The sequence below is a fragment of the Wolffia australiana genome, chromosome 3 (genome assembly GCF_029677425.1).
Source record: "Wolffia australiana isolate 7733 chromosome 3, ASM2967742v1".
Lineage (NCBI taxonomy): Eukaryota > Viridiplantae > Streptophyta > Magnoliopsida > Alismatales > Araceae > Wolffia > Wolffia australiana.
Window position 1 is genome coordinate 1,307,127 of NC_135837.1, and position 26,635 is coordinate 1,333,761.

A 26,635-nucleotide genomic window follows, 5' to 3' on the forward strand; every position below is an offset into this window, starting at 1 on the left:
ATTCTAATCATCGTACAACAGGTGGTACTCAGTGATGGGTTCTCCTTAGTCAATTCTTGAATCAGCGCATAAAGTTTTAAGTGCACATGGGTTGTCCTATAAAACGAGAGTAATTTCACCGTATAAAAATCTCTCGTTGTATTTAAGCTACAGCGGTACGTAGGTAAGGGGTTCCCCAGCGCACAACGTTGAATCTAAGATCAGCTTGAAACACTCAATTAGTGTCATGGGAGAGATATCCCAAAATGTGGGGAAAAAATTTTGTAGAAATTGGTGCCAATATTATATTGAAATTTCACTATAGAATATTACATCATAATTTCACCCATCCAAAAATTTGGGCAACAATGATAGTAAGAGCCAAGCTAATGAGCAATGATGAACATTCATTTATCTCTAGGTTGACCTTGACACATGATTTGTGGCAGGATGAAGGATACTTTGGTGATGATCGCTAGATGTGAAATGAGCTTACCAAAATTTTGTGTAGGGGAATGTTCTTAAAAAATATCCTAAGAGGAACAATAAGAGAAATTCCCATCTTCCATGAGGGTCCATATGACATGATCTGAATGTCTCAAGCTCAATCCCTAAAGCATCGTGTAGGAGTGCTAATGGGAGACCATGATACTCCAAGAGTACCCTCGTATTGCCCATTAATAGCTGAGCCACCACTAAATGAAAGCTACGGGGCATGAAGGTGGCATCAATTTCTCAGGGAGCATCCACTAAGCAAGATTCATAAGAACAGCCATCATGCCTTGTCCCACATGCCAGCAGCTCAAAGGGGGAAAAATAAAGCAATGTTGTCGCCAAGTATGACATCTCTTAGGCCTTCGATATCAACCATGTGAACATTACATTTTTCATAATTAGGTGACACAAAGATACCCAAGAATAAAGTCATAGTCCCCATGCATCCGACTAGCTTCTTTTGAAGCATGTTTTGGATATCTTTGGAACACATGATCACTACACATCCCTCACCTATCAGTCAACATGTTTGATGTTTCAGAGACTGAATGATGACATTGAGTGCCCTCGAGTAAGCCAGACCTTAGAAATATTTCAAGTATTTTTATATAGAGTGTAGAATAGAAATGCCAAATGCAATACTAAAATGTGCTATAGCATGCTCATGATGTATCAAATGGATTTTTCCACCAAGGGATAGATACTATTGTCCATCCAGTGAGTTGTGTTGTGTTGGAATCAAAACAATGGGGAATCAAAACAATGATGCTGTGTTGGACTGAGAAATAAGGGGCATCTGAGATAACCAAATGGAAGTGTATGTGCGAGTAGAACATGTGATGCATAATATATATGTGTTTTACTCTAGTAGACGGGCCTACCATCAAACTGATCTTCTATGCGTTGATGAGCTGAACTGAGGCCCAATCATAATAATTACATTCATCAATCCTTTAATGGATCGTTTTGATCCATTAAAGAAGAGCATTGCATCATCTAATATGAGAGAGTATGAGATAATCAAAAAAAAAAATTTGAATTGTACAGTTGAATAAGGTTTTAGATATTTATTTTCAGTATAATTGGAAAATAAACTCAGATCTGATGAAAAGGGTTGATGATGTGGAATCACATTTCCATAGACCTCATAAGAACGTGAAGAAATGAGTGGATTTTCTAATCACTAATAGGGAAAAGAGATTTCCTCAAACGATTTAGTGAAACCAAAGAATCTCAATTCTTTGATAAGGAAATTACATTCAATTTTCCCAAAGACCTTTTCCATATACACCATGATAATATTGGATCACTGTGTGGAAATAATGATGCATTTAGCATGCTATCACAATGGTGAGACAAATACAAGCGTAGTTGCTTGTAGAGGCAGAGTCCCCATCTGCAATCACGGATAGTGTAGTCTAGTATAGTGCAATGTGTCCAAAAAAGCACAGTAAGTTCATGTACATTATTGTCTAGTATATCGTCTTGTGCTTAGGGGTCCAATTAGTTGGCCTCTATACACACTTGGGCATATCCAGGTGGTTGAAAATTTATACATTGATATCAAGATGTATAAGTTTACAAACTATGCTAGCCATAGCCTCAAGGACATTGAGCATAAAGAAATGTGAAAAGTACATGAGGCTCTATCTTTTTTGGGACTTATGGTGGTTGTTGAGCTCATGACTTTCGGATGTCTCTGGTATCTATGAGTAGGTGTGTATAACATAACCCTTAATTTTACAAATAATTTTTCTCCAAACTTTCTTTAAGTCCTTCTCCAGCCCACATAGAAAAAACTTGCTTTGATAGATGTGTGCTGTGATGACCACTTCACCCTTAAAGTTCCCTTGAAGTAGTTATATCTCCCTGGGGTGAACTCAAAGGGATCTGCCACTTGTAAGACCTCCTTATAAAGTGAGGTAGTTATCAGTTCATGTTCTATATAACTGTGTAACAGTATCGTGTCTTCAAAATCTAGAGGGTATGCCCCTTTGAGTGTGTTTAACCATAGTCATGGGCTGTATCCATGCCACTCGTCTGCCCGTGATATTGTTTTGTCAGGGATTTGGGTCCTTGGACAGAGCAGAAACCAAATTTTGGGTGGCAACTAGGACCATAGTCTGGACATTTGCCTCAGCCAGATTTTCCGTAGTTGATGGGTTGACCTAGGCTAGATCTATCCCAATTTATGTGTTTACATTGGCAGAATTCATCATGGCCAATGTTGAGCATGGTGAACGGGTTGACTAGGTCAATGTTTATTGTGGTATTTAAGTTAATCAATTTGATGTTGGCCATGATTAATGGGTAGGTGTTGACTATGATCAACAAAGTGATGGGGTCAATATTGACAATGGTTGATGGGTTCACCAGTTCTCTATTCCCCACAGTCGGAGTCAACCAAGTCAATGATGACTTTGTTTGAATTGAGTGGACCAAATGAGGGTTGACAAGTTGAGGTTGGTTATCGTTGACTGACTCAAAGTCAGTTGGGTCTACAAGGTTAGAGTCTATCAGGATAACTGGGCTAAAGTCAGTTGGGTAAACCAAGTTGGAGACCTTATAGTATGCATGATGATATCACAGTCTACAAGTTGTAGTCCCTTGACCTGGATTGCCCAATCTCAACTTTGCTTACCATTCCCCGTTGGAGTGAGGAGCCCTTCATCAGCTGTCAATACGATCAGGACGAGAATTATACTATACCACCCTAAACTCGCTTTACTTTAAAAGTTACATTACTAATTCTCCAATTACAAGTAGCTCTTTAATTTTAGATGATGAAGAAGATTCCATCACCAGCCTCCCAGCCCTGATCCCCAATATGGTACACAGACATGAATGGGATGGTTTTTCCATCCCCGGGATGAAGAGCCATGCCGTGCAGGGCTTCACACATTGGATGAGGTAGAAATTCATCTTCCAGACGGGTAAGATGGTTTTTTTTCATTTCAGAACAGGAAAACAGTCCAGTTCGTCGCGTTGGACAAGATGCAGGATGAATGTACTAAGTTTTCATTTTATGATATTTTTCTCGAAATTTAAAACTTATGTGAATTGATTTCCATTCCGGGTGTCATACGGAATCAAGACAGCAGGGGTTAGACCTTTTCCCAACATCCCTGTCCCTGACGATAGTGCACTATCATCACAAATCTGGGGTGGTAGTATGTGCAGAGAGAGAGAGAGAGAGAGAGAGAGAGAGCTCAGCAATTCCAAGCAGTGATTTATGAATCTAGCGCAGGGTCGCTAGAACAAACTCTTACAATAGTTGTTATTCACCCTTCGGAGTAGAGGGAGATAAAGAAAGAGAGAGAAGCTTTATTGCACACAAATTTGAAGAGAGAGAGAGAGAGAAAGAGAAAGAAAGAGAAAGAGAGAGAGAGAGGGAGAAGCTAGAAGATGAACACAACGCTGTCGTGGATCCTGGACTTCTGGTTCTGCGCCACGCACTCTGATATCCACATTAGGTTACGGATCTCCTGCTCCCTCAGTCTGATGTAGGCGAAAAACACTGCATAGTGGAACTGCAACAAAGAGAGCCTTTATATGTATATGTGTAGAGAGAGAGAGATGGTAGAAAAGAAAGTCTTTCAGAGGTTTCTTTTTTCATGATAAGAATTATAGCATACGGCTACATATTCTTCAGGAGTTCATCTATCTCAATACATACTGAGAGAGATATTTATCTCCATTCTCTCTTTTCCCCTCCATCTGCCCATCTCTCTCTCTCTTCTGTCACCCTCTCACAATCTCAATCTATCTCTCTCTCTATCCCCTCCCTTTCATAATCTCTCTCTTCCCTCTCCATGTGACGCTCATTCTCCCATCACCCTTTCTCTAACAATCTTTTTTTCTGTCTTCCCCCGCCCTTCCACTATCTCTCACTCTTCATCTCTCTTCCCTCTCCACCCTTTTACAATCTCTCTTTACATCCATAAGTTCCCTCTCTCTTCCTCCACCTCATACTCTCTCTCTCTCTACCTCCATCCATTCCCCCTTCTTCCCACTAACTCTCAGAATCTTCCACTACATCCCTCAATTTGAGGGATTTAGAGGGAATCTATCTATCCCTCTCTCTCTCTTCAACTCCCTATCTCTTCCCTCTCCCTCCTAGAATGTATTTCTCTCAATCCCTCTCTCTCTCTTCCACTCCCTCTCAGAATCCCTCTCCCTAAACCCTTCTCTCTTCTCCTCCCTCACAATCTATCTCTCTACATCCCTCTGTCTCTCTTCAACTCCATCTCTTCCATCCCCTCTCAGAGTTTATCTCTCTACATCTCTACCTCTCTCTCCTCCTCTCCCTAAGAATCTATCTCCCTCTCTCTCCTCCCTCCCCTCTGACAATCTCCGTCTACAAACCTCTCTCTATAAATATTCATTTTCACAGTTTTTATCATAAACTTGAGGACATTTGTAGAAAGAGAAAGTTTCACCTGCTGTTCAAAAGCCAAACAGAGTCGCTTGACCTCTTCAACATAGAACGCGTTGTCCAGCAACTGGCTCTCCCCATATGAAACCTTGGCGAATATAGACTGGTATGCTGGATACTTCTCCATGACACCCCTCACCTGAAACTCATCACAAAATTTCCAAATATAGAAATAAACACACATCATCACACATAATCCTCGTGGATGGCGACGAATGACATTTCAGGACGGAAGGAGTGGGACTGAACAGGCTTCTATTCAGTTGCCTTTACAGGGCTTCTCGTTTCATTCCGTTTCCGTCAGAGGTGTTGGAATGAACAGATGACAGACCAGACGGCTGGACAGTTTAAAATTAGAGTCATTGAGCAGCTTTTAATGACAGAACGGTATGAGAGCCCGACAGGCGTTTTACTCTCTTTCCATTCCGAGGTCAGGACGGATGACTGAAGATGGATTGGTTTCCATCCTGTTCCATTTGACTTCCGTTCATGGGCATTGATCATAACATGTAATCATATGATCCCCAACCCCTCTGGGATTATTTCTGACATTTTACTGTAAAAGGGGTGTTTGGGTCATTCTACCTGCTCACTGTCTTCGCAGATAGCAAGTTCCTCATGGCCGTAAGGATATCTAAAAGGGAAATTTTTTTTTTTGAATTAGTATCTAAAAGGGAAATTGACAAACCATAAAAGCAACTTAGTGGGATTATCATCTATGAAAATTTCAATGGAAGTCCTTACAATAAGCCAAAATTAGAATAGAGCTTTCGGCGGTCGTCTCTTGTTAACTCAGTCCCAATACTGCAAAAAATTGATAAAAGTGAAATCACAGCCATATTACACCCATCGCGTACCATATAAAATGAAGTAGATGGTAGGATGAGTGTAGTGGTTGGCAATAAAATATGAACAGACAGATTAAAATCAGAACTATGTGACCTATCAATAAGTCAAACCTATTGAAGATCTGTCTGAATTATTAGCTCTGGTCAATCGGATTATGATCGAACATAATATTTGAATGGAAATCTATTAAAATAGATACTTTTCTGTCCTTTTCCCTGACCTTTGTGGCACGTGTCACATACTTTTTTGTCCTTCTTGCCACATCATTTTACTTTTATTTTTCTATTTTTCATCGATCAAATCGATTGGTAGATTGAATACAAAGTCTTTTGTTTTGATCCGATCGATCTTTTGAATGTTACCTGTTTATGGTGATGTTGATGGCTCTTCGATCAGCTTCAAAGGCGAGGAGATCAGACATTATTTCCGCAGTGGCTCCACCTAATGACTGTAACATAAAAGGGTATTAATTATCAAATGCCCACAGAATAATTTTTTCCAAAAAACGATGGTATTTAGGTTTACCTGGCAGAATCGGTTGAAGTCCTCAAGATAGGCCTTGTAAAGAGTGTTTCTCATGATTTCAATGTTCATGTCGTCCAGATCCTATAAAAACCACCAATAATAGAGAAAAATACATAATTCTAAAGACAAATTAAATTAACGCATAAATAAGAATTTTGGCGGTTGATTACCTCTGAAGTGATACATTCTGAGAAATAGGGAGCTAATGGTGTATCAACAAGCACCAATCGGTAGAGCTCACGCATATTTGTAGCGACGGCAAGAGTGGCAATGCTGAATAAAATAATTTTAGAATAGTAATTAAAAAAAACTGTAGAGACATTAAAATGTTACCTGTTTCTCCAAGAAAAAATTAAAATATTACCTGTCAAACATGCCCAAAGGATGGCACTTGTCTAATAATTCCTGAACATCTCTCTCGTGCAGTGTGCCAGTGACAATAAGGACAACGTTGTCGATCATGTGGCCATACCTGGAAGAGCTTATTTCTCAGGATTTTATATTACCCAAAAAAAATTCCCTTATGTTTTCACAACGCTGGTGTTTGCTCTACCTGATGTTGATGGCAATGGGACGATGACAAGTCATTGTCACCCCTGTCGTTTGTTTTCACTGGGATGACAGTGACTATGATGACTCGTCATTGTCTTCCAATCACTCTATATGTTTTCTCTCGTTCACATACTGTTTGTAGTCACCAAAGACCATGACAAGAGGACGCTGATGATTCACCGTTGTACCCATTCTTCGTCCTTGCCAGTATGGCGATGACTATTTTATCTCATAGTCATCCCAGTGTCAACCTTGCTCAGATAGCGAGAGACAATGATGAAATTCTCACTGCCATCATCGTTTGTCTGTGGCAGGATGATGATGACCATGACAAAGTCGTCATCGTCATCGTCACCCAAGCCATGAACAATAACGATGATGATGACAGGTTTCTATACAAAAATGGCAACTTTCATCATCATCCACAGACACTAACTCCAGGTTAGGTGTAGGGATGACAAGTCGTCATCCTCCTGCTCATTCATCCACGCCAGGATCATGATGACAAAAATGTCCTCGCTCTCTAGTTGTACACGAGGATAATGACGATGACCATGCTGAAATAGTGGGTGAGAATGATTAATCCGTCATCATCCACAAACACTATATAGTACATTTGAATTTATTGTTCAAAAAACAAAAGGCTCCATACGTTATGTACTCTAGGAAGGTTGATAGAGGCTCCGTGGCTTGGCACAGCATGTGTTTATACTCATCGACCAGTTTGAGAGTGCATTTTTCCACTATTGTAGTTGTATGCAGAGGCGACGGCTCTGAAGGAATATAGAAGACAATTTTCAGAGTTACTAAACAGAAAACAGAGAAAAACGCAGACAGCAAAACAGTCAAAAACTTTAGAAAACAAATTCCGATGTGTTCTAGATTGCATGCGTATGGAGTTAGGGTTTGGGTTCACCATCCCTTAGCAATGAAATCCGCAGCAGAATGACCAATGATGGCAAAGCCATCAGTGACATCGTCACTAGTTGGCAACTAGTATGGCAGTGATGAAATTTTCAACGTCATCATTATCCTAGTAGCATAGAATGATGAGGATGATGACAATAATGATGGATGGATGAATGATCTCACTCCTCCGCTGGAGGCCGCCACCTCCCCCACAATTGTTGACCTCGCTTTCTTCTCCTCCCACCTTCATTCAGCTCCCACGACCTTCTTTAAGCAGATCCATACCCACTAACTTCTTGCCCGTCACACCCTCATTGCTTCCAGCCTTCTTGTCCTTGATGATGACGATGATCATGACTTTGGCATCACCATTGACACGCCAGCATTGTCCTTTGTCTCTTATTGGCACCAGGATGAGATGACAATGGAGAAGTCGTCATTATCATTGCGGTCCATCTGAAACCAGGATGATGAGGACAAAATTGTCGCTGTGGTCGAGAAATCAGGACCCCCAACGATAACAAAGGTGATTCCATTGAATTGGTAGTCAAGAAATCTCCACCATGCCCATCAGTTGCTCAGGGACAAGGTGATCCAAATGAGAAAGAGAAGGAGAGGAACTTAGTCATCATGGCGGTATGCAAAGGCCATCTTATATTGCACTCATTGCAAACGAAATCGTCACCCTAGGAGGCACGCTTTAAACTCCACAGTTATCCACCTAAAAAGGGAGAGCAGCATAAGGTTGTGTGGCAAATTCCATGAGACTCATGAGGGATCAACTCAACTCAGCCAGAAGGAGGTGAATTCTCCTCAACAGGCGATTGAGCTAGAAAAGCTGAAGGCGGAGGTGGCACAATTGAGGAACATGATGAGTTTTTTTTTCTTTTTTGAAACGTGAGGAACATGATGACTTCAACTTCTCTTGTGCACTCTGGTGAGCACAGTATTCTTCTGAGCACTTTTTCTACTAATCTCGTTCCTATGTTTTCATAGATCCGTGACATGCGAGCCACAGCCCATAAGACACCTCACAACCATCAGTTTATCCTCTATGTCAGAAGTGATGGAAGAAGAAAAGTCATTAGCACAGGCAGTGGTGTCCTCCAGATGGCTGGCATTGGGGCATTTAACAGGATGGGCTGGGTTTACTTAGAAGTGTTCACCATGTGCCATTGTTAAAGGCACATTTGACCTCACTTCAGAGATTAGTATCTGATCTTGGATATTCAGTTATCCTTAATGACGGCAGCTATTTCCTATATGACAAGGTGCTGTAGAGGAAGGTTACATTTGATAGGAGCGAGGATTAACTCCTTTTGCTGGAAGTTGACGATGGCAAATGTCTTGCGGCCGGAAGTCAAAGGTGGAGACAGGATGACCAGAAGAGGCAAAGAGAGTGGATTCTTCTCCATCATAGTAGACAGTGTCATCCACCCTCTGAGCTCATCAGACATGATATACATGGGTCTACTCACTGAAGGCAAAATCTGAATAGCCACGGTCACATTAGCATCCTGTGAGATGATATAGACTCAGTTGGAACAACTATAAAGTTCAGATCAGACAATACATGGAATTATTTTAACTCGGAAGGGGCAAGCTACTTAAAAAAGAAAATGGACTGTTCATGAACCCTCTTGTGTCCATACACCCAAACAAAATGGGATGGCCAAGAGGAGGATCGGATACCTATTAATTCGTATGCCAGTTTCAATTTTTTACACGGGAGTAGCTATGCTAACCGGTGCTCATCTAACAAATCATATACCATCCAGTAACCTCAACAACTTGAGTCCCCTATAGAAGCTATTGAGCTAGTTTCCTCATGCCAAGCTGAAGCTTGGCCTTTTCCCTCTGACATTTGGCTGTCACCTATGCTCATGAAGAATTTCCATAACTCAACATGTGGGACAGGCAGTCTATCAAATGCATCTTTGTGGATTTACTCTCTAACAAGGAAAGGGGATGAGTGCTATCACCTCCCATCCAAGAAAATTCTATCTCACCCAGTGTGACATTTGATGAAGCTTCTGCGTACAAAAGGGGATGCTGCTCAAAGAATCAGAAATCCTTCCAACCAGGGTTGATGATCTAAGACTGGAGCGGTCTGATCAGAATCAATCTCCCACAGTTCTGGAAATATTAGCTCATCTGGACTCGGAGGCTAACGAAACCTCTACTGAGTACTGGCGACCTAAATGATGAGGTTGAAAGAGTCAACCCTGTTAATGAGCTAAGTCACGAGAGTAGCCTCCTACTCAATGAGGACTCTGCGCAAAGGGACACAAAGCTACACCAAGTGATTACTTTATCCCCTCTCCAACTTTCTGCCTTATGAATACCTGTGTAAACCTTATCGGGCGTTGCTCTCAAGAGCTGGAACTATGGCTTTCCCAAGATCTGTACCCGAGGCTCTTGCCAGTGATGATGAGTGGCGCCACACTAAGGACAGAAGAAAGGTACTTGGAATTTGGTAACCTTACTTGCAGGTAAGAAGTAGGGGCGATGCAAATGGGTGTATGCATCCAAGCACAGGGTTGATGATACTCTGGAGAGATTCAACATCCAATTGGTTGAAATTGATTATTTGAAGACCTTTGCCCCAGTAAAAAATATGGACCTATTAGGGTTCTGATTGAATTTGAAACCAACTTCAACTGGAATATTTAGCATTAAGATGTTAGGAATCCATTTCTTCATGAAGAACTTGAGGAAGAAGTCTACATACGTGGCAATTCATCCAGAGTAAAAAGTTGCACCTGGTAAAGTGGGTTAATTGAAGAAATCTCTAAACAGACTCAAGAAGTCTCCAAGAATGTAGTTTGCATCGTTTTCCAATGCCATGAAAAAACAAGGATACACAGTGAGCAATGAAGATCACACCCTCTTCCTACAACCCGGGAAGTTAGAGGTGACTGCTTGTGTATGCCAATGATATAATCATCACTGGTGGAGACTGAGCAAAAGCCAAGTGTCAAAGTGAAGCACTAGCCAAGGAATTTGACATAAAGTCCCTTGAAAAGCTTTGCTACTCTCTGGGCATGGAGGTGGCATATTCCAGATAGGGGAGATTTCTGTCACAGCACAAGTACACACTGGACTTGCGCAAGGAGGGAAGGAAACTATCCTGCAAACCGGTGAGTGCATCCACTTATCCGGAATTAAAACTGGCAGAAGATAGATATAATGGACCACCACTCATATTGACGGTTGATTGAAAAAGTAATCTATCTCAATCATACTCATCAAGACATTACTTTTGCAGTGAGCTTGTTTAGTCAATACATCCTCATGAGACTCATCAGCGTAGCAAATGCCCAACCGATATCCGTCCGATATCCGGTATCGGACAACCGATATCCGATATCCACGAAAAAATGGGACGGGGCTGGATATCGGATATCGGATATCGGTCGATATCCGTTTATAAGGGGTTAGACGGATATCCGTATCGGATATCGGGGGGGTGAAGACGAACAGGGTATCGGATACCAGATATCGGTTTTCCGGTATCCGGATGTCGGAGACGGAAACCGGATGCCGGATATCGGTTTTCGATATCCGGATATCGGAACCGGTATCCGGATCAAATGGTTTTATTTTATTTGAATCTCAGTTAATATATAGAGTTTAAAATTTTTATTTTCTTCGATATGGGATAACAGGATTCGAAGTTTAATGTAAACTCAGAATCCCGTTATCCCACATGGAAGAATTTTGAAATCTTTCTTCGTATATATTAAATGAATCTGACATTATATTAAACGGTAAAATTATATTATAACCCATATTCGCTATATTTATTGGCCCTTATATTTAGTCATTATTTAATATATTATCACAGCATGCAATAAATTTCTATATTCTTCCATATGGGATAAAGGGATTCCGATTTAACACCAAACCCGAATCCGGTTGTCCCATATGGAAAAAAATAAAAATACGTAGCTGTATATATTAAATGTGATGACTTACCTCTTAAAAAGTTCTCTCCTAACTCTCTGGCCCACGATAAATTGACCTACCCCTGAATAATTATCAATTAATATTATTTTTAAATATACTTTCAGTGTGGATATCGAAAACCGATATCCGTTGTCGTCATATTTCGCCCGAGACGGAGACGGATGCCGACATCGAGACGGATATCGGAATGAACGGATACTGGAAAATTGACTTCCCGGTATCCAATACGGTATCCGTCCCGATACCGGCATCCGGTACCGGTATCGGGACGGGCAAACGCTACATCAGCGAGCTCCAGATCATGTTCCAAGATATTTGAAGGGAACTCCTGGGAATGGGATCCACTTCCAGAAAAATAATTATAGCTCTAAAATAATGCTGACTATGCAGGATGAGTCATAGATCAAAGGTCAAGATCAGGTTATTGTGCTTTTCTGTGTAGCAACCTTTTGAGCTAGAGAAGTAAGAAGCAGAAGTCTGTCTTTAATTTAGATGCCTCTAACCCCCTTAAGTTTGATATAGATCTTGTCCATACCGAGCTTGAACATTTATTTCATCGTAACCTCAGAACCTTAAATCGAAACCTTGCTTCCAATCTGTACTTTCTGTCATGCTGGCGAAAACTAGTCCTAATCATTCTATGCTGGGGAAATAAATAAATCAACAGTTTCAAATTGTTTCAGGCTATGGGGAATACAGAGAAAAGGGGAAGTAACTAAACTAGGAATCATTCTTTCCTGGAAAATAAAGCAGTCAGCGATTACTTAGATTAAACGGAAAATTCCTTTCCACAACCAGAAATATGGAAATCCAATCAAACGTAAGAACAAATAAATGGTACGGGAAAGCAATCCCCTTTGCTAACTATTTTATGTTGGAGAAATAAATCAATGAACGGTTCTCGTTTTTTTCAGTCTAAGGGAACAGGAAGAAAAGGAGGAAATGAGTAACTTAGGAATCATTCTATCCTAAAAAAATAAAAGCAATATTAAATTAAAGAAGATTCTATGAAAATTTCATTTCCGTGGAAGCAATCCCCTCGTCCTATCAATCAATCATTCTCAATTGCTTCCGGCTAAGGGAATTGGGGGAAAAGGGTGAAATGACTAAAATATGAAATATTAAATATCATAAAAATGAACCAACCTTAAATTTTCATATTCAGAAAAATGGAAATCCAATCAAACGTGAGACGAAATAAATATTTCGGGGAAGTGATCCCCCTCGTGCTCAACATTCAATGAAAAAGTACAATTTTTTTCAGGCATGTGAACGCGGAAAAAAAGGGGAAATACTGAAACTACGAAACCTTCCTTCCTGGAAAAATAAATCAATCTACAATTACAGAAATTCTCGGAAACTTTCATTTTCGTATTCAGGAAAAAAGGGAATTCAATGAAACGCGAGACGAAATATATGATCCGGTGGACCAATCCCCGCCGTGCTCACCATTTCATAAATCATTCTCAAATCTTTCCGGCTAAGGGAACGCAATAAAAAAGAGAAAAAACAGAAAATTAAATCATAGACTATCCTAAAAAGTATATTATAAATAAAACTAAGATCATTCTACCACATAAAAACAAACCCATCTTCAATTAAAGACAATCCAACAAAATTTTCACTTTCACATCCAAAAACAAAAAAAAAACGTTTCGGGAAAACAATCCCCCTCGAGCTCACCATTCTGGAGATAAGGGCCGTACTCGGTGGCCGAAAGGTGCATCTTGATGTCATCGAGGGTCTCGCACTGGCAGAGATTGTTGTAATCCGAAGCTGTGAGCAGGCTGGCGCGATGCCCTCTCACGATTGCCTCAAGATAACCTCCATGGATGTTGAAAGTCATAGCCTCGAATCCATACATCTTGCCGGAATCAGAAATTCTTACAACTGCACACCAGATCCGTCGCGGAATCTGAAGAATCTCCCCCCGAGCTCGATGAAATGCAATCAAACTCCCATTAAATGAAAATCCCAACGCTATTTATACATCTGCCAGGCCCCAAACATTTTTCATTCTACCCCTCATAGCTCCTTAAATTGCCCCTACCTTCGTATTTGAGTGCCCCTGAGAGGGATATTTAGACCATTTCCATCGGTTCCGGCGTAAATAGAAATAAACCTTGTGGTTATTCAAGTATATTATTAAATCCTAATAAAAAATTTATCGTGAAAACATCGAATTCTACCCCCTGACAGTTTTCATTATACCCCTTACATTCTCCTTAAATTGGCCTTCACCCCATATTCGGGTCCGAGTGACAGGAACATTTAGATAAATTTTGATTGTTTTTGGCGTAATAGAAATAAGCCGTGTAGCTCTAATATATTGTAAAAGAATAAAAATAATTTATTGTGACAGCCCTTACTCTTTTCTTAAATTGGCCTTCGCCCCTTATATGAGTCCCAGTACGGGGAATTTTAGATAATTTCCAGTATATTCGGTGTAAATAGAAAACAACCCTTTGGTAAATCTAATATATTATAAAATCCTAATAAAAGAATTTATCGTGAAACCGTCGCATTCTATCCCTGACAGTTTTCATTATAACCCTGAGTATCTTCTTGAATTGGCCTGAACCGCACATTTGGTTCCGAGTGACGGGGAGAATTGGATAATTTCCAGTATATTCGGTGTAAATACAAATAAATCATGTGGTAAATCTTATATATTCTAAAATAATCAAAAAATAAACATCGAGTTCTACTCCTGATAATTTGCATTATGCTCCCTAATATCATCTTAAATCGGCCTTACCACCGCATTTGAGCCCCAGTGAGGGACAGTTGGACAGTTTCCAGTATGTCTGGTGTAAACAGAAATAACATATCATAAAATAATAAAGAGAATTTATTGTGAAAATTTGAACATCGCATCGTTTCCCAGATAGTGTTTTCGTTATAACCCTTAATATCTTCTTAAATTGGCCTTAACCACCGTATTTGAGTCCCAGTGAGGGGGACATTTAGAAAATTTTCAATCATTTTTAGTGTAAACTGCAATAAATTATGTGGTAAGTCTAATATATTATCAATGAAAAAATTATAGTGAAAAAATAAGCATCGCATTGTTCCTTTGATAGTTTTCATTCTAGCCCCTAGTATCTCTTAAATTGGCCTTACCACCGTATTTGAGTCCTAATGAGGGGATATTAAGTAAATTTCAATTATTTTCGGTATAAATAGAAATAAATCCTATGGTGAATCTAATATATTGTAAACAGAAATCTCGCATAAAAAAACATTGGTTCCTTAAATTGGGCTTTTCACGTTCTTGGGAGAATATGCAAATAATCTCCATTATTAGTGTTGTAAATGGAGAAATAAACCAGTCTAAATTGAAGCAAATAATATTTATATGTTATAAAATAATAAAAAGTAATTAACGTGAAAGAATAAGATAATCACATTATACACATTATAGTTCTCTTAAATTAGGATTGCCACCATATTTGAGCCTTTCTAAGATGACAGCTAAATATTTTGCTCTGCTTTTTGTAAATAAAAAGAAATCAGCCTAAACTACGCATAGGTGATCTGTGACGCATTTTATGTAGTATTAAAAATAAAAAATAATCGTTAAATAGTTTAAATTTTGCATTCTACCACAATGCTGAGATGACATGCAAATATTTTCCATTATTTCCTTGTAAATAAAAATCAACTAGATTACATGTGATTTGTGAGTATACAGATTAATGACAATTAGAATAAAAAATAATGATAATTAAAATATGGAATCGTGAACGAGCTTTTGGTAAGAGATCTGTGAGTAGAAATTTGACCCCTCATAGTTGCTTAAATGGAGTCTTGCACCACATTAGAGTGTTACTAAAGCGGACAATAAATTAATTTACATTTATGTAGAAACATACCGATTAACATGTGATTTGTAGTACAATACTTATTAAGGAAGAAATAAAGGAAAATTATCGTGATATGTCCATGTAATTTATGGAAAGTAACTAATCATAGTGGGGTCAGGGGATTATTTATTTGGAGCTCTATGATCTGCGATATGAACTGTAGAACATGACAGATTTTTTTGTGGGGACAGGAAAATAGTGACAAAACGGTCAGAGGACAAGACCCAAAATTTACATTTTAACCCTGATATTTTCTCAATTAGGGATTGCCGCCTCATTTGAGTATTGTTGATGGGTGCATTAATAATTTCCATTATCTTCGAAATGATTTGAAGGAATCAAAAAATGATCAGAGCAAAGGTACCGAAAGTTTACATTTTGCCCCCTATAGTTTCTTAAATTGGACCCATCACCGTATTTGAGTGTCCCTCATAGGACATGAAACAATTTACTTTAGCTTTATGTAAATGTAATTAGTACACATAATTTCTGATAAAATATATATCACAATTGGACAAACCTAAAAATTTTATATTGATCACTGTATTTGAGTCTCACTGGTGGGGCATTTAAATAATTTCAATTATCTTTGCTGTAAATAGAAAGTAAACCAGTCTACAGGAAATCTGTGATACATATTTAGATTAATATAATGATAAACAAGACTAATGAAAAAGATCGGAGGAGAAGCCTAACAGTTTTACATTCTGGCCCTGATAGTTTCTTAAATTGGACCAACCACCTTATTTGGGTCTCACTAATGGGACATGCAAATACTTCCCATTATTTTCACATCCAACTGGACTAAACCAATCCACAAGTGATTTAAAATATTATATATATTAAAGAATAAATTAAAATAGTGGTTAAAGGATCAAATAACAAGCCCAATGAGTTTATATCCTGCCCCCATAGTTTCATAAATTGTACCTATCACTGTATCTGAGTCTTACTCATGGGACATGTAAATAATTTCAATTTTTTTTCACAATGATTGAAATAAAGAAACATACACGTGATCTGTGATAAAAATTCATATTAAAATAAAAATAGAATATTGTCCAAAGGACCACAGGCAAGCCCAAAAGTTTTACATTCTGCCCATGATAGTTTCTTACATTTGACCTACATCCAGTTTTAAGCCTTCCTCATGGGACATGTAAATAATTTCAATGTTTGTCGTGAATAGAAATAAGCTAATCTGCAAGAGATCCGTGATAAAATCATTATCAAAAAAAATATGTGACAAAGGATCAGAGAGCAAGCCCAAAAAATATTTACATTATGTCCAGATAGTTTTTTACATTTGAGTCTTACTCATGGACTGTGTAAATAATTACAATTTGAAATAAGACAATCTACACTCGATCTGTGATGCACTTTATATTAAAAAATAAACGGAAATATATTATCGTGATATGACCATCCGAGTATGAGAAACCAATCAGAACTATATAAAATGAAAACAACCAAAACTGTATAAAATGAATGCACTTTGGTCGGATACAGGGAAAGCCTGGTGAGGCCCAAGATTTTGCATTCTACCCCTTATAGTTTCCTAAATTGACCCTATCATCTTATTCGAGACTTCCAGAGGTGACTTGTGAATAATTTCCATTGTTTTTCCTTATAAAACAACATATGATACAATACAAGTGATCTGTGATATTGCATCTAAAAAAGAAAATAAAAGGGAAATCTCATGATATCTCCATGTTAGTACGTGGAAAGTATCAAGAGATCTGTGATATTTTTGCTAATTTATATTGTCTAAGTGAATCATGACAAATTTGGTTTCTCCTTGATCATACGTATCCACATAATAGAAAAATGCATAAGTTAATTTACATCGTATCACATAACTTAATCTTTAGGAGAACGATGAGATTGCATAAGGGTTACATGGTATGCCTTCTCCTGAGGCATGGAAACATAATCCAAAAACTATAGGGAAAGTGTCATTTCCATATGAAAAGATTATCTCATATTTTTTTCATGGATGAAATCTTGTGTTGACGCAGATCCTAATCACTAAATGTTGATTAAAAAACTGAAACACTGTTTGAAATTATATAGATTAGATCATTTTGTATTTAGATTCTGTATAATAATATGGACGAACTTTGAACAACAGTTTTTAAAATTAGAAAATAATAAAATCAGCATAACGAATGTACTATATTTTTCCACGATGCTCGCAATAAACTGTCTAGTTAGTTATTAATGTGACAATATTTTACAATCCCATAAATCAAAGAATAAGATGTATGACAATCTCTACACCGAGAAAATTTAATCTCTACACCAGATGAGTGCCTTGTGCCAATCATCTTCAATTGATATACTTATTAGTCCAATAAGGTCATAAAAATATATCAAAAAATTGACGTATCCATTTCATAATTTTCTCGCCTATCCATGTGTTTCTCCTTATCATAGGGTTTTTCTTACATCATCAAAAATCTACCAGACTCTCAAGAATATACAGAATACGCGTTGTAAGTCAAAATTTTGTTTGGTAGGTTACATCAAACAATGCCTGCACTTGGCTAAAATACTTGATCCTAGAGACTACCTATGTTTTGCCAAGAGACTTAATTAACCACTAAACCTAATAAGTAAATGCATGTCTATTCACAGTCAATCTAGAAAGGGACAAATATATAGAGGAAAGAGAGTTTGAGACTGGGGATTTGCTAGAGAGAGACTAAAAACACTAATTTATGTCTTCTTAATAAAAATATTTTTACCTTACTGAGTAAGATAATTGTACCGTATTGGTAGAATCCCCAAAAGAGGCGATCGCTTCAAGTTTGCTTAATGGGCTTCGCCTTATCTTCCCCATTCGAACTCTGAGCTAGATCGATTTGTACCACTCGGGATTTCAGATTTTACCGAGTCCACAAAAGCATGCCATCCGAGGAAATATGGGATAACAAACTGCAATTATAGGAAGAAAATTAATTTAATTGACTAATTTTGCCAATCAACGGGAACCGCCAAAATAAACAAACCGCACATTGAAGGCCGAGTTCAGTACAGTAAACTCCGCTCTAGTGATGGGTATGTAGATATTTTCATCAATATTCTGGAGCCGGTTTTGAACGCCTGAAAAAAACAGAAAAATAAAATAAAAAACATAAGTATACAAGTAAATAAAAAAGTGATATGGCGCGTCAAAAGGACACCAAATTCATGAGTACTGACCACATAATAGCGCTTTTCATCTAATTATACATATTTTTTCAGAAAAAAAACATAATTCTATGGTTCAAGAAGATGACTTCACCACATACGATCACAAAATCAGGACAGAAGTATAATGTCATTCTTAAGGGAGGGAAATTAGCATGTGATATGGCCAAGACCGAAATACACCCCGATTGGAAAGGTAAAATGACGAAAATTCACATAATAGGGTTATGGGAGTATCTTCAAAGAAGTTTTGGACACTTTTTTCTTATTTCTTTAATGCATTATCTTCCAAAAACATGAATTTATCAAAAAAGTTTATAAAATCATGGCAAAAGAGAATATGCGATTTCATAGTGAAATAGTGGGAGAATGAAGAGTAATTACTCAGACTGAAGAAATGGCCGCCGCCATCAGGGAAAGGCTCAGCCTTCAGTACTTTCCGAATCTTCCCTTCGTCGCTGCAAGGAGACAACTTCTCAACGTGAGTTCTAGAAGACAATAAACCCCTTTCGATAATTGGAAAATATAGAAAAAATGACGATGTTAGTGTATGTTTAATATTTCCCAAATGTTTCAACAAAAAATGCCATAATTCCCAATTTGTAACTTTATCTTTATTTTAGTTTTATTTCAAGCATACTGACAGCGTCTTACCTCTTTCCTTTGAACGGATCGTGAAAAAACTCACACGAGTCCTTTGGACCAAGATTCATCAACATTCCAATCTCAGAGACAGACAGTGAAAAGACCTGCATGGTCAATAAATCATCATCAACAATTTTTGATCACCGATTCTGCGTGATTTCCCCTATCTTTCTTCAAAAAATCTCAACCATTTTACACATAATCAAAATAAATTACGAAATGTTAATTACTCTGCCGAGCTGATACAAGAATCGGGAGAAAGTCAAAAGACCCAGTATTTCCAGGTGAGAAAAAGAGGTAAAAATATGTTAAGAATTAAATATCTGAAAAATATTAATCCAGCGAATGAAGAACAACTTGGGACAGGTCTTTGGCGTTAATCTTACGATCATCTGAATAACAATTTAATTATCATAAAAAATTAATTAATCATTACTTGCTATAAACAGGAAAGTTGACGACGAGATATTATGCACCAACTTGATACAAGGATACGGAGCAGATCAAAAGAAACATGTATTTCCAGCAGAGAAAAGGATTAAAAATCTGCTACGAATTAAAGATTTTAAAAATATTTATCCAGCGAAAGAACAACTTTTAGTTTTGATCTTATAAACATAATTAACCAGGAAAACAGAGCAGACTGAAGATCACCTGCTTTCTGTTCCAATCGTATTGCCGAGTTCCCACAGACGGGGCGAACTGCAGAAAGATGCATCCCTCTCTCGAAAGTTTGTAAGATCCGGACTGCAATTAATATAACAGATTAATTTAATTAAGCAAAAAATAAGCTAATGGGTAGTTGAATTTACCTCCAGGGGGGAAAATTCTGGCGCTTTGGGCTCCACAGTAAGCGCCGCCTTCCCTTTGTATATAGAGTGTCCCACGAAAACTCTAGCAGTCGGAGCTATAATTTAAAGTAATTAAATTCAAATAAGTGATTGATATTTCACCTGATCAATTACTTCATGGGGAAGTCAAGAAATAGATAGAACAGAGCCCATCATCGAGTGTTTTTTCCATCCAAATAGCAAACATGAAGAGATTAATAAGATATATTGCACCAGATTACATGCAAACACATGAACCAAAATTAACAGCTTTGAATACACACAGAAAACCATCAAAGCCTGACAATATTAAATGAATACCAAGATAAGCGATTGATAATGCACCTCCAAACCCGGAAACTCTAGTTTCAGAAAGTGAGTATATTAAACCTGGTCGACAAACTAATCCGCGTTGAAGTCAAGAAATAGATAGAATAGAGCTCAAATACGAATTCTTTCTTCTATCCAAGTGTGACAAAAATGAAGAGATTAATAAGATATATTATACCATACTACATGCAAACACATTAACCAAAATCAACATCTTTGAATACTACAAGAAAAGCACAGAGAACTAACAATCTTAAACGAATACCAAAAACCGGTTCAGAGGTGCATACCTCCATCTCCTAGTCCAGAGTTTCTCTGCTGCTGCGTGTCGAAGAGATCTCCGCGGCTGCATTTCAACGAGAAGCTCTTCTTCGCAGAGGAAGACACTCTGGGTAAGAAAATCGTACTACGATGAGACGTATAAGAGAAAATTCGAGGGTTTTGAAGAGGAACTGGTGAAGAGAGTATCGTCATCTCTCTGAACGGTCTTGATACTCTCTGACGAAAGAGTAACAGGGTTTTGGAAGGGATTAAGCCGTGGGTTTATATAGGAGTGGACGAATGGGTTAAATGGGCCGTTTTAAAAAACAAAAAACAGAATAATTTATCCCAATAAATTTGCCATGGAGAATCCAAACTTGAATTATACTTTCTTAGAATGTATTTGCTAAGAGAACTATAGAAAATGTCATATATCCAGTCTGCAATAATGATTTAGAAGAGACATATAAATGTACTCGGCTTGATCATTAACATACAGAAGAATGATACTTTCCAATAAAGTGTTTGATTGGAGAGGTTTAGAACATGTGATGTATCCAGTCTTCAATGATGATTTAGAAGACTCAAATAAACGAACTCGGCTTGATCAGTAACATACAGAAGATTGGAGAACTTTGCTAGAAAGTGTTTGATTGGAGAACTTTAGAACATGTGATGTATCCAGTCTGCAATGATGATTTAGAAGACTCGGATGAATGTATTTGGCTTGATCAATTACATACAAAAGAACGATACTTTGCTAGAAAGTGTTTGATCAGAGAACTCTAGAACATGTACTGTATTTAGTCTCCTATGATAATTTAATTTAATAAACTTGGATTTATCTTTAACATGCAGAAGAATGGTACTTTATTGGGGAGTATTTGATCAGAGAACTCTAGAACATGTGATGTATCCAGCCTTCAATGATAATTTAGAATACTCATAGAAATGAACTCAACTTGATCAATGACATATCAAAAAATATGCCTTGATAGGATATATCTCATCATTCAACTCTATGATGTGTAATGTATCCAGTCTCAAATGATAATTTAGAATTCTCCAAGAAATGAACTCACTTTGATATGTGACCTCTGATAAACCAGAATTTGGGTTAAATAAGTCATTTAAGGTTCTGATTTATGCAACAATATATTTATAAAAATTTCTTTACCTAGAATAGGGTAGGTACGGGTTGAATCCTCAAGGAGGAAGTAATGAGAGAGTAAATTGTAATTCAAATATATTTTGAAATAACTTTCTTTGGTGATTTTATATTTTTTATTTTTAACTAATTTGTAAAGATAAAATCAACTAATTGATAGAAAACTAGTTTAAAAATTTTAATAAATAAAATAAGTATTTATGTTGTTTATTATAACTTCTAATAATTTATTGTGATTTTTACGAATTTTTCCAGGGTAAGAAAAACTTTAAAGATTAATAGAACCTTAGGCCTCCAACTTTAAAGAAAAACTTTAAAAACTTTAGAGAGGAATTTTTTAGTACTATTTGATGCGTTGAAAAGCTTAAAGTCTAGTCTATCCTCTAGAATGTTTACCTAGACAAAATGGTGGAGAATTCAAATCAAAACTTCAAGAGATCACACGAACCTTGTTGTCATGTCCCCCAAGGGCCAAGTGGCGCTCTTTCTCCAAGAATCTTGATCACCCTTGAATTCTCTCTCCCACACTCTTGTAGAACAAGAATGGATCAAATAAAGCTGATTCACTAGGCCTCCAACAACAAGTTGGGAGCAGAAATCCAAGACGAGATAAAAAGAAGAGAGGCAAGAAGAGACTAAATAGAAGTGACCTAACTCTCCCATCCATTGGATTTAATTCCAAGGGATTGGAGGGCTAAGATTTATTGATTTCTAGTCAGGACATACATGCCATCCTTCTCATATTTCAAAATAGACCATTCGAATTCAAATTGTGGGTCAGTTCTACAATTCTTGCCTTTAGTTGACCCAGTCTTTAAGGAGGTTTGAATGGACTTCTAGAATGGGCTTCTTGTGCATTGGGCCTCCTCTCATCATCCATTTGATTTCTAATTTTCTCCAATTTGTATCTCAAATCCACCATTATATTTACCTAAGTCCTGTTTATCAAATAAAACTCCAAGAAGACGTGAGAAGTCCACTTGACTCGAAAGAATCAAGTGGGGTTAGTCTAAAAAATCAATAAAATATATAAAAATAGAACTTAGAAAAATAAATCATAAATCTATCATTTTATCCTTTAATGGTGAACAATGCTAGTGCAAATCTAAAAATATTTTATAAAAATAAAGTATAAAAGCCTATTTTACTGATCTAATTTGACGTTATCAACCTCTAATCCAAACATTAAATAATTTTTTGATGTATTTAATTATACAAACTCACACTCAATAGCTTTCAGTTCACAAGCTTGCACGTGTAAATGTTGTCAAATGTACCTTCTTTTTTTTACAAAGTTTATAGTTCGACTTAGATGTCTTAGGAACCCACATGCAGCTCTCATACTAATAATTTTTGGTATGAATGCTAAATGAAATGTAAAAAACTTCTATGCCATTGAACATTTAAAAATTCCTAAATATTTCATGTAAACTAACAGGCTCACAAGCATATCGACATGTCCCATTATATATCACATGCGATGATTGTAATGAAAGCAAGTAATTATCGACATTATTATTCATAGGATATATGAGAAAGACATTAAATCACATTGACATAATAGTGCTATATCATCATGCTCAAATGATTATTATGGTTGACCTTATCACCACTAGTGTAGACATAATGATAGAATAGTGGTTTCTCTTTAGGAAAAGAGTTCAACGAATTTATATTAATCAATTCTGAAATGGTTTTATACATAAGTAACACTCATCCTGATTCATATCACAATAGTGTCAGCTAACATTAGATCAGATCACAAATTTCATCTGCCCACACGCGATTTTATCATAGGTTTTGTCATCATCGTAAAGATTCCAATATCGTCCGCTGCATGTATCGCTTTAGTTTTGTTCCACTAAAGGCCCTACATCCCCATAATTAATATACTACTCATTAAGTGAAAACTTTAAGCCAATTCATGCACTATCTTGTTACTTCCAATATGAAAGTAGCCAGGCCCATTAAGATATCTAAAGGCAATGATAAGTCGTGGATTTATTTTTAAAAGGGAGGATAACCCAGATCTAATTATTTTTCACCATGTTAATTTTATTAGATTTTAGCTGTTTCTTTGTCAACAATGGCAATGTGCACATTCTTATGAAAAAAATTGATGGAAAAACGTAGAGCAAGTCAACCACTTGTCTACATAATGTTCAAGATTAATTTATAGAATATTTCCATATAATGCACGCACACTGCTTATGATGAAGTCCACAAATAAATGTAATGGATTAGTGAATTATGACGATATCAATATACAAAGATCAGTAGTTTTTAAACACATGTTATAGGCATTCATATTCGAAAGTTAAATGAAAGGAAATCAAAATACAAGGGTATAGTAGCACGGTCCGGTCCCACACGAATGAGGACCATGTATAACATCACAATCATTAGCGTTGAGGCATTATATTCCATCATTATTTTATCATGTTCTCTCATTAGGCGATCTTCCCCCTTATGTGATAGATATTATGTGACTGCCAAGCCAATCACACTTCTATGATTTATTTTAGTTGATTGGAATATTTATTTATTTATTATTTATCGCGTGATGTTTGTAAATTTTGCACTAACTTTGTGAATTACGATGATATCATAATATAGCGACAACTAATCTACATGCATACATTCTAACTATTTCTATTCATTGGATATTCTATATGCACGCCAAGTCATTGTGATAGGATAACACAATGTAGATTTACTTATATAATAAGTGTATTTGATCTCGTCGCCATTAGTGTTGAGACATTAAGGATAGATTGTAGGTACTCTTTAGAGGATTATATTGAAGATCCCTTAAATTTACCATGCATGAGGTCAATGATGTTAATTCTCATCATAATTGTGTAAGTAGTTCATTAACGTGAGAGACATATGACCATATTTTGAGTAGTTAATATTGTCAACATGACTACTCAAAATATAAAAAATGAACAAAGGCGGTCGAGTAGTCGATATGGGATTGTCCACCCTTAGTATTATTGAGTTCTAGAGGCATTGATATGGATGAACAAGTCAAAACATTCTCCAGAGGAAGACTTGAATGCAATCGAACGACATTAATAAAATCATGAAACGAAGTACCTTTGCATGGATCGCACCCGTGATTTCTTGGATCCCAGAGCAAGACTAGTTGAGCTACTAAAGTGTGCAGCCTATAGACATATCCACGCAATCCTCAGTACGTCAAATCTCCTCATCAAGCCCCGTTCTTTCTTCGTCATCGTTGTTACATCATCTCGATCGCATGAGGAGTGGGGAGGGAGTGTGGGGAGAAGGGAGAAGGGAAAGGCCCCTGAATAATTCTAGCATGGGTGAATTTAGTTTAGGCCATACCTTATTTATACTAAGTGGGTATTTTTCATAAAAACCCCCAAAACTTAAGTATATCTTCTAACGTCCAAAAGACCATCTGCGTGTGACCCTCTAGGCCCATGTATCAGTCTAGTTATCGACTCCAATGGCCCAATAATCTTTATTGGCATTCCAAATTAATAGATTATATCAACATATGGATTAATTAATTTCAGTTCGATTTAACCCAATCAATAGGTTGTGTCTCCAACACGTGGGGTGCCAAGCTACACCTCGTGTTATAGAAGATACGAAGTAGTGTGTATCAACTCACTCATGGAACCGTGTATGTATAGTCCCTGATAAGTTACCGTGTATGTATAGTCCCTCATCCACTTTATGCTCCTTAGACAACTCAGGGCATGGTCAACTGTCATCCAAGTTAGTACTGATGCATTCAAAAATCATCGGAGAACTCTTCTCCGATATTTTATTGCCTTGGCCAAGGACTTCGTCGCATCATCTTCCTTGAGTTGTCACCTCTTATACCGAGGGTGGACGATCCCATCTTGACCACTTAATCGTCTTTGTAAACTTCTTGATGCACCTGAACTAAGACTGTTTAAAATCCCATGATTAGAGATTTGTTGGCCACAGTCAAAGTATAACCTTCCGTCTACAAGATGTCTTTGGTGTCTCAGGTCTAAGGACCACTTATACAACCGTGATGTAAATCAATCTGATTGACAGTTTGGTATAATACCATTCAGGGATTCATACAAATCAATTCAATGAACTCTTTCCACTAAAGATCACCCTCTATCTATCCTTAGTGTCTCCACAGTAATGGCTATGGGACCAACTATACTCATCATATGAGTGAGGCTAGATAGTGTTATTATATCTAGATATTTTGATGTCCTTCTCGCGTATCCTTTGAATAGGAATGTTTAGAACACATGCTTAAAGACTAGTGATCTCTGTATTACGATCTCATCATAATTCACTAAGTTTGATCATGTATTCATGAACTTCATTATAAGCATCACACATGCACTATAATGAATATGTTCTATTAATAAACATGGAACGTGATGTGTAATGTATGATTGGCTTGCCGGCCACATATATTTCCATCAAGTATAATATGAAATTTACATGAGGAAGAAGATGCATAAAAGCTCTGTCCGGGACATTGGAGAGGGTTATTTATTGATCGTTGTTACACACTAATACTAAATAAATAACATATTAGGGTTCGACAACTAAATGTACTCTAAGTTATTCTAAAGTTTTGTGAATAGGAAGGATTATATGT

General features: G+C 37.2%; 2 protein-coding genes across 3 annotated transcripts; both read right to left on the bottom strand.

Moving 5' to 3' along the window:
- Window positions 1–3,683: 3,683 nt before the first annotated feature.
- On the bottom strand, window positions 3,684–13,678 carry LOC144700556 (V-type proton ATPase subunit d2). Its single transcript, XM_078571988.1, has 10 exons — window positions 13,397–13,678; window positions 7,488–7,608; window positions 6,648–6,755; window positions 6,454–6,556; window positions 6,284–6,364; window positions 6,121–6,206; window positions 5,654–5,713; window positions 5,495–5,543; window positions 4,914–5,048; window positions 3,684–4,004 (listed from the first exon to the last, which is right to left on the bottom strand). Exons 1-10 carry the CDS (start codon window positions 13,575–13,577, stop codon window positions 3,873–3,875), a joined length of 1,056 nt encoding a protein of 351 aa, XP_078428114.1. The 5' UTR covers window positions 13,578–13,678; the 3' UTR covers window positions 3,684–3,872.
- A 2,922-nt stretch (window positions 13,679–16,600) lies between these two features.
- Window positions 16,601–21,106, bottom strand: LOC144700557 (single-stranded DNA-binding protein WHY1, chloroplastic-like). 2 transcript variants are annotated; one of them, XR_013580789.1, is made up of 8 exons: window positions 20,870–21,106; window positions 20,232–20,326; window positions 20,074–20,166; window positions 19,429–19,523; window positions 19,159–19,232; window positions 18,599–18,687; window positions 18,330–18,519; window positions 16,601–16,780 (listed from the first exon to the last, which is right to left on the bottom strand). XR_013580789.1 is itself a non-coding variant. In XM_078571989.1 (7 exons), the coding sequence occupies exons 1-7, from the start codon at window positions 21,051–21,053 to the stop codon at window positions 18,412–18,414; spliced, it is 738 nt and encodes a 245-aa protein (XP_078428115.1). In that variant the 5' UTR covers window positions 21,054–21,105; the 3' UTR covers window positions 18,195–18,411. The 2 variants fall into 2 exon arrangements, 1 of the variants encoding a protein (XP_078428115.1); XM_078571989.1 differs by lacking the exon at window positions 16,601–16,780 and having other exon boundaries at window positions 18,195–18,519; window positions 20,870–21,105.
- Window positions 21,107–26,635: the final 5,529 nt, after the last annotated feature.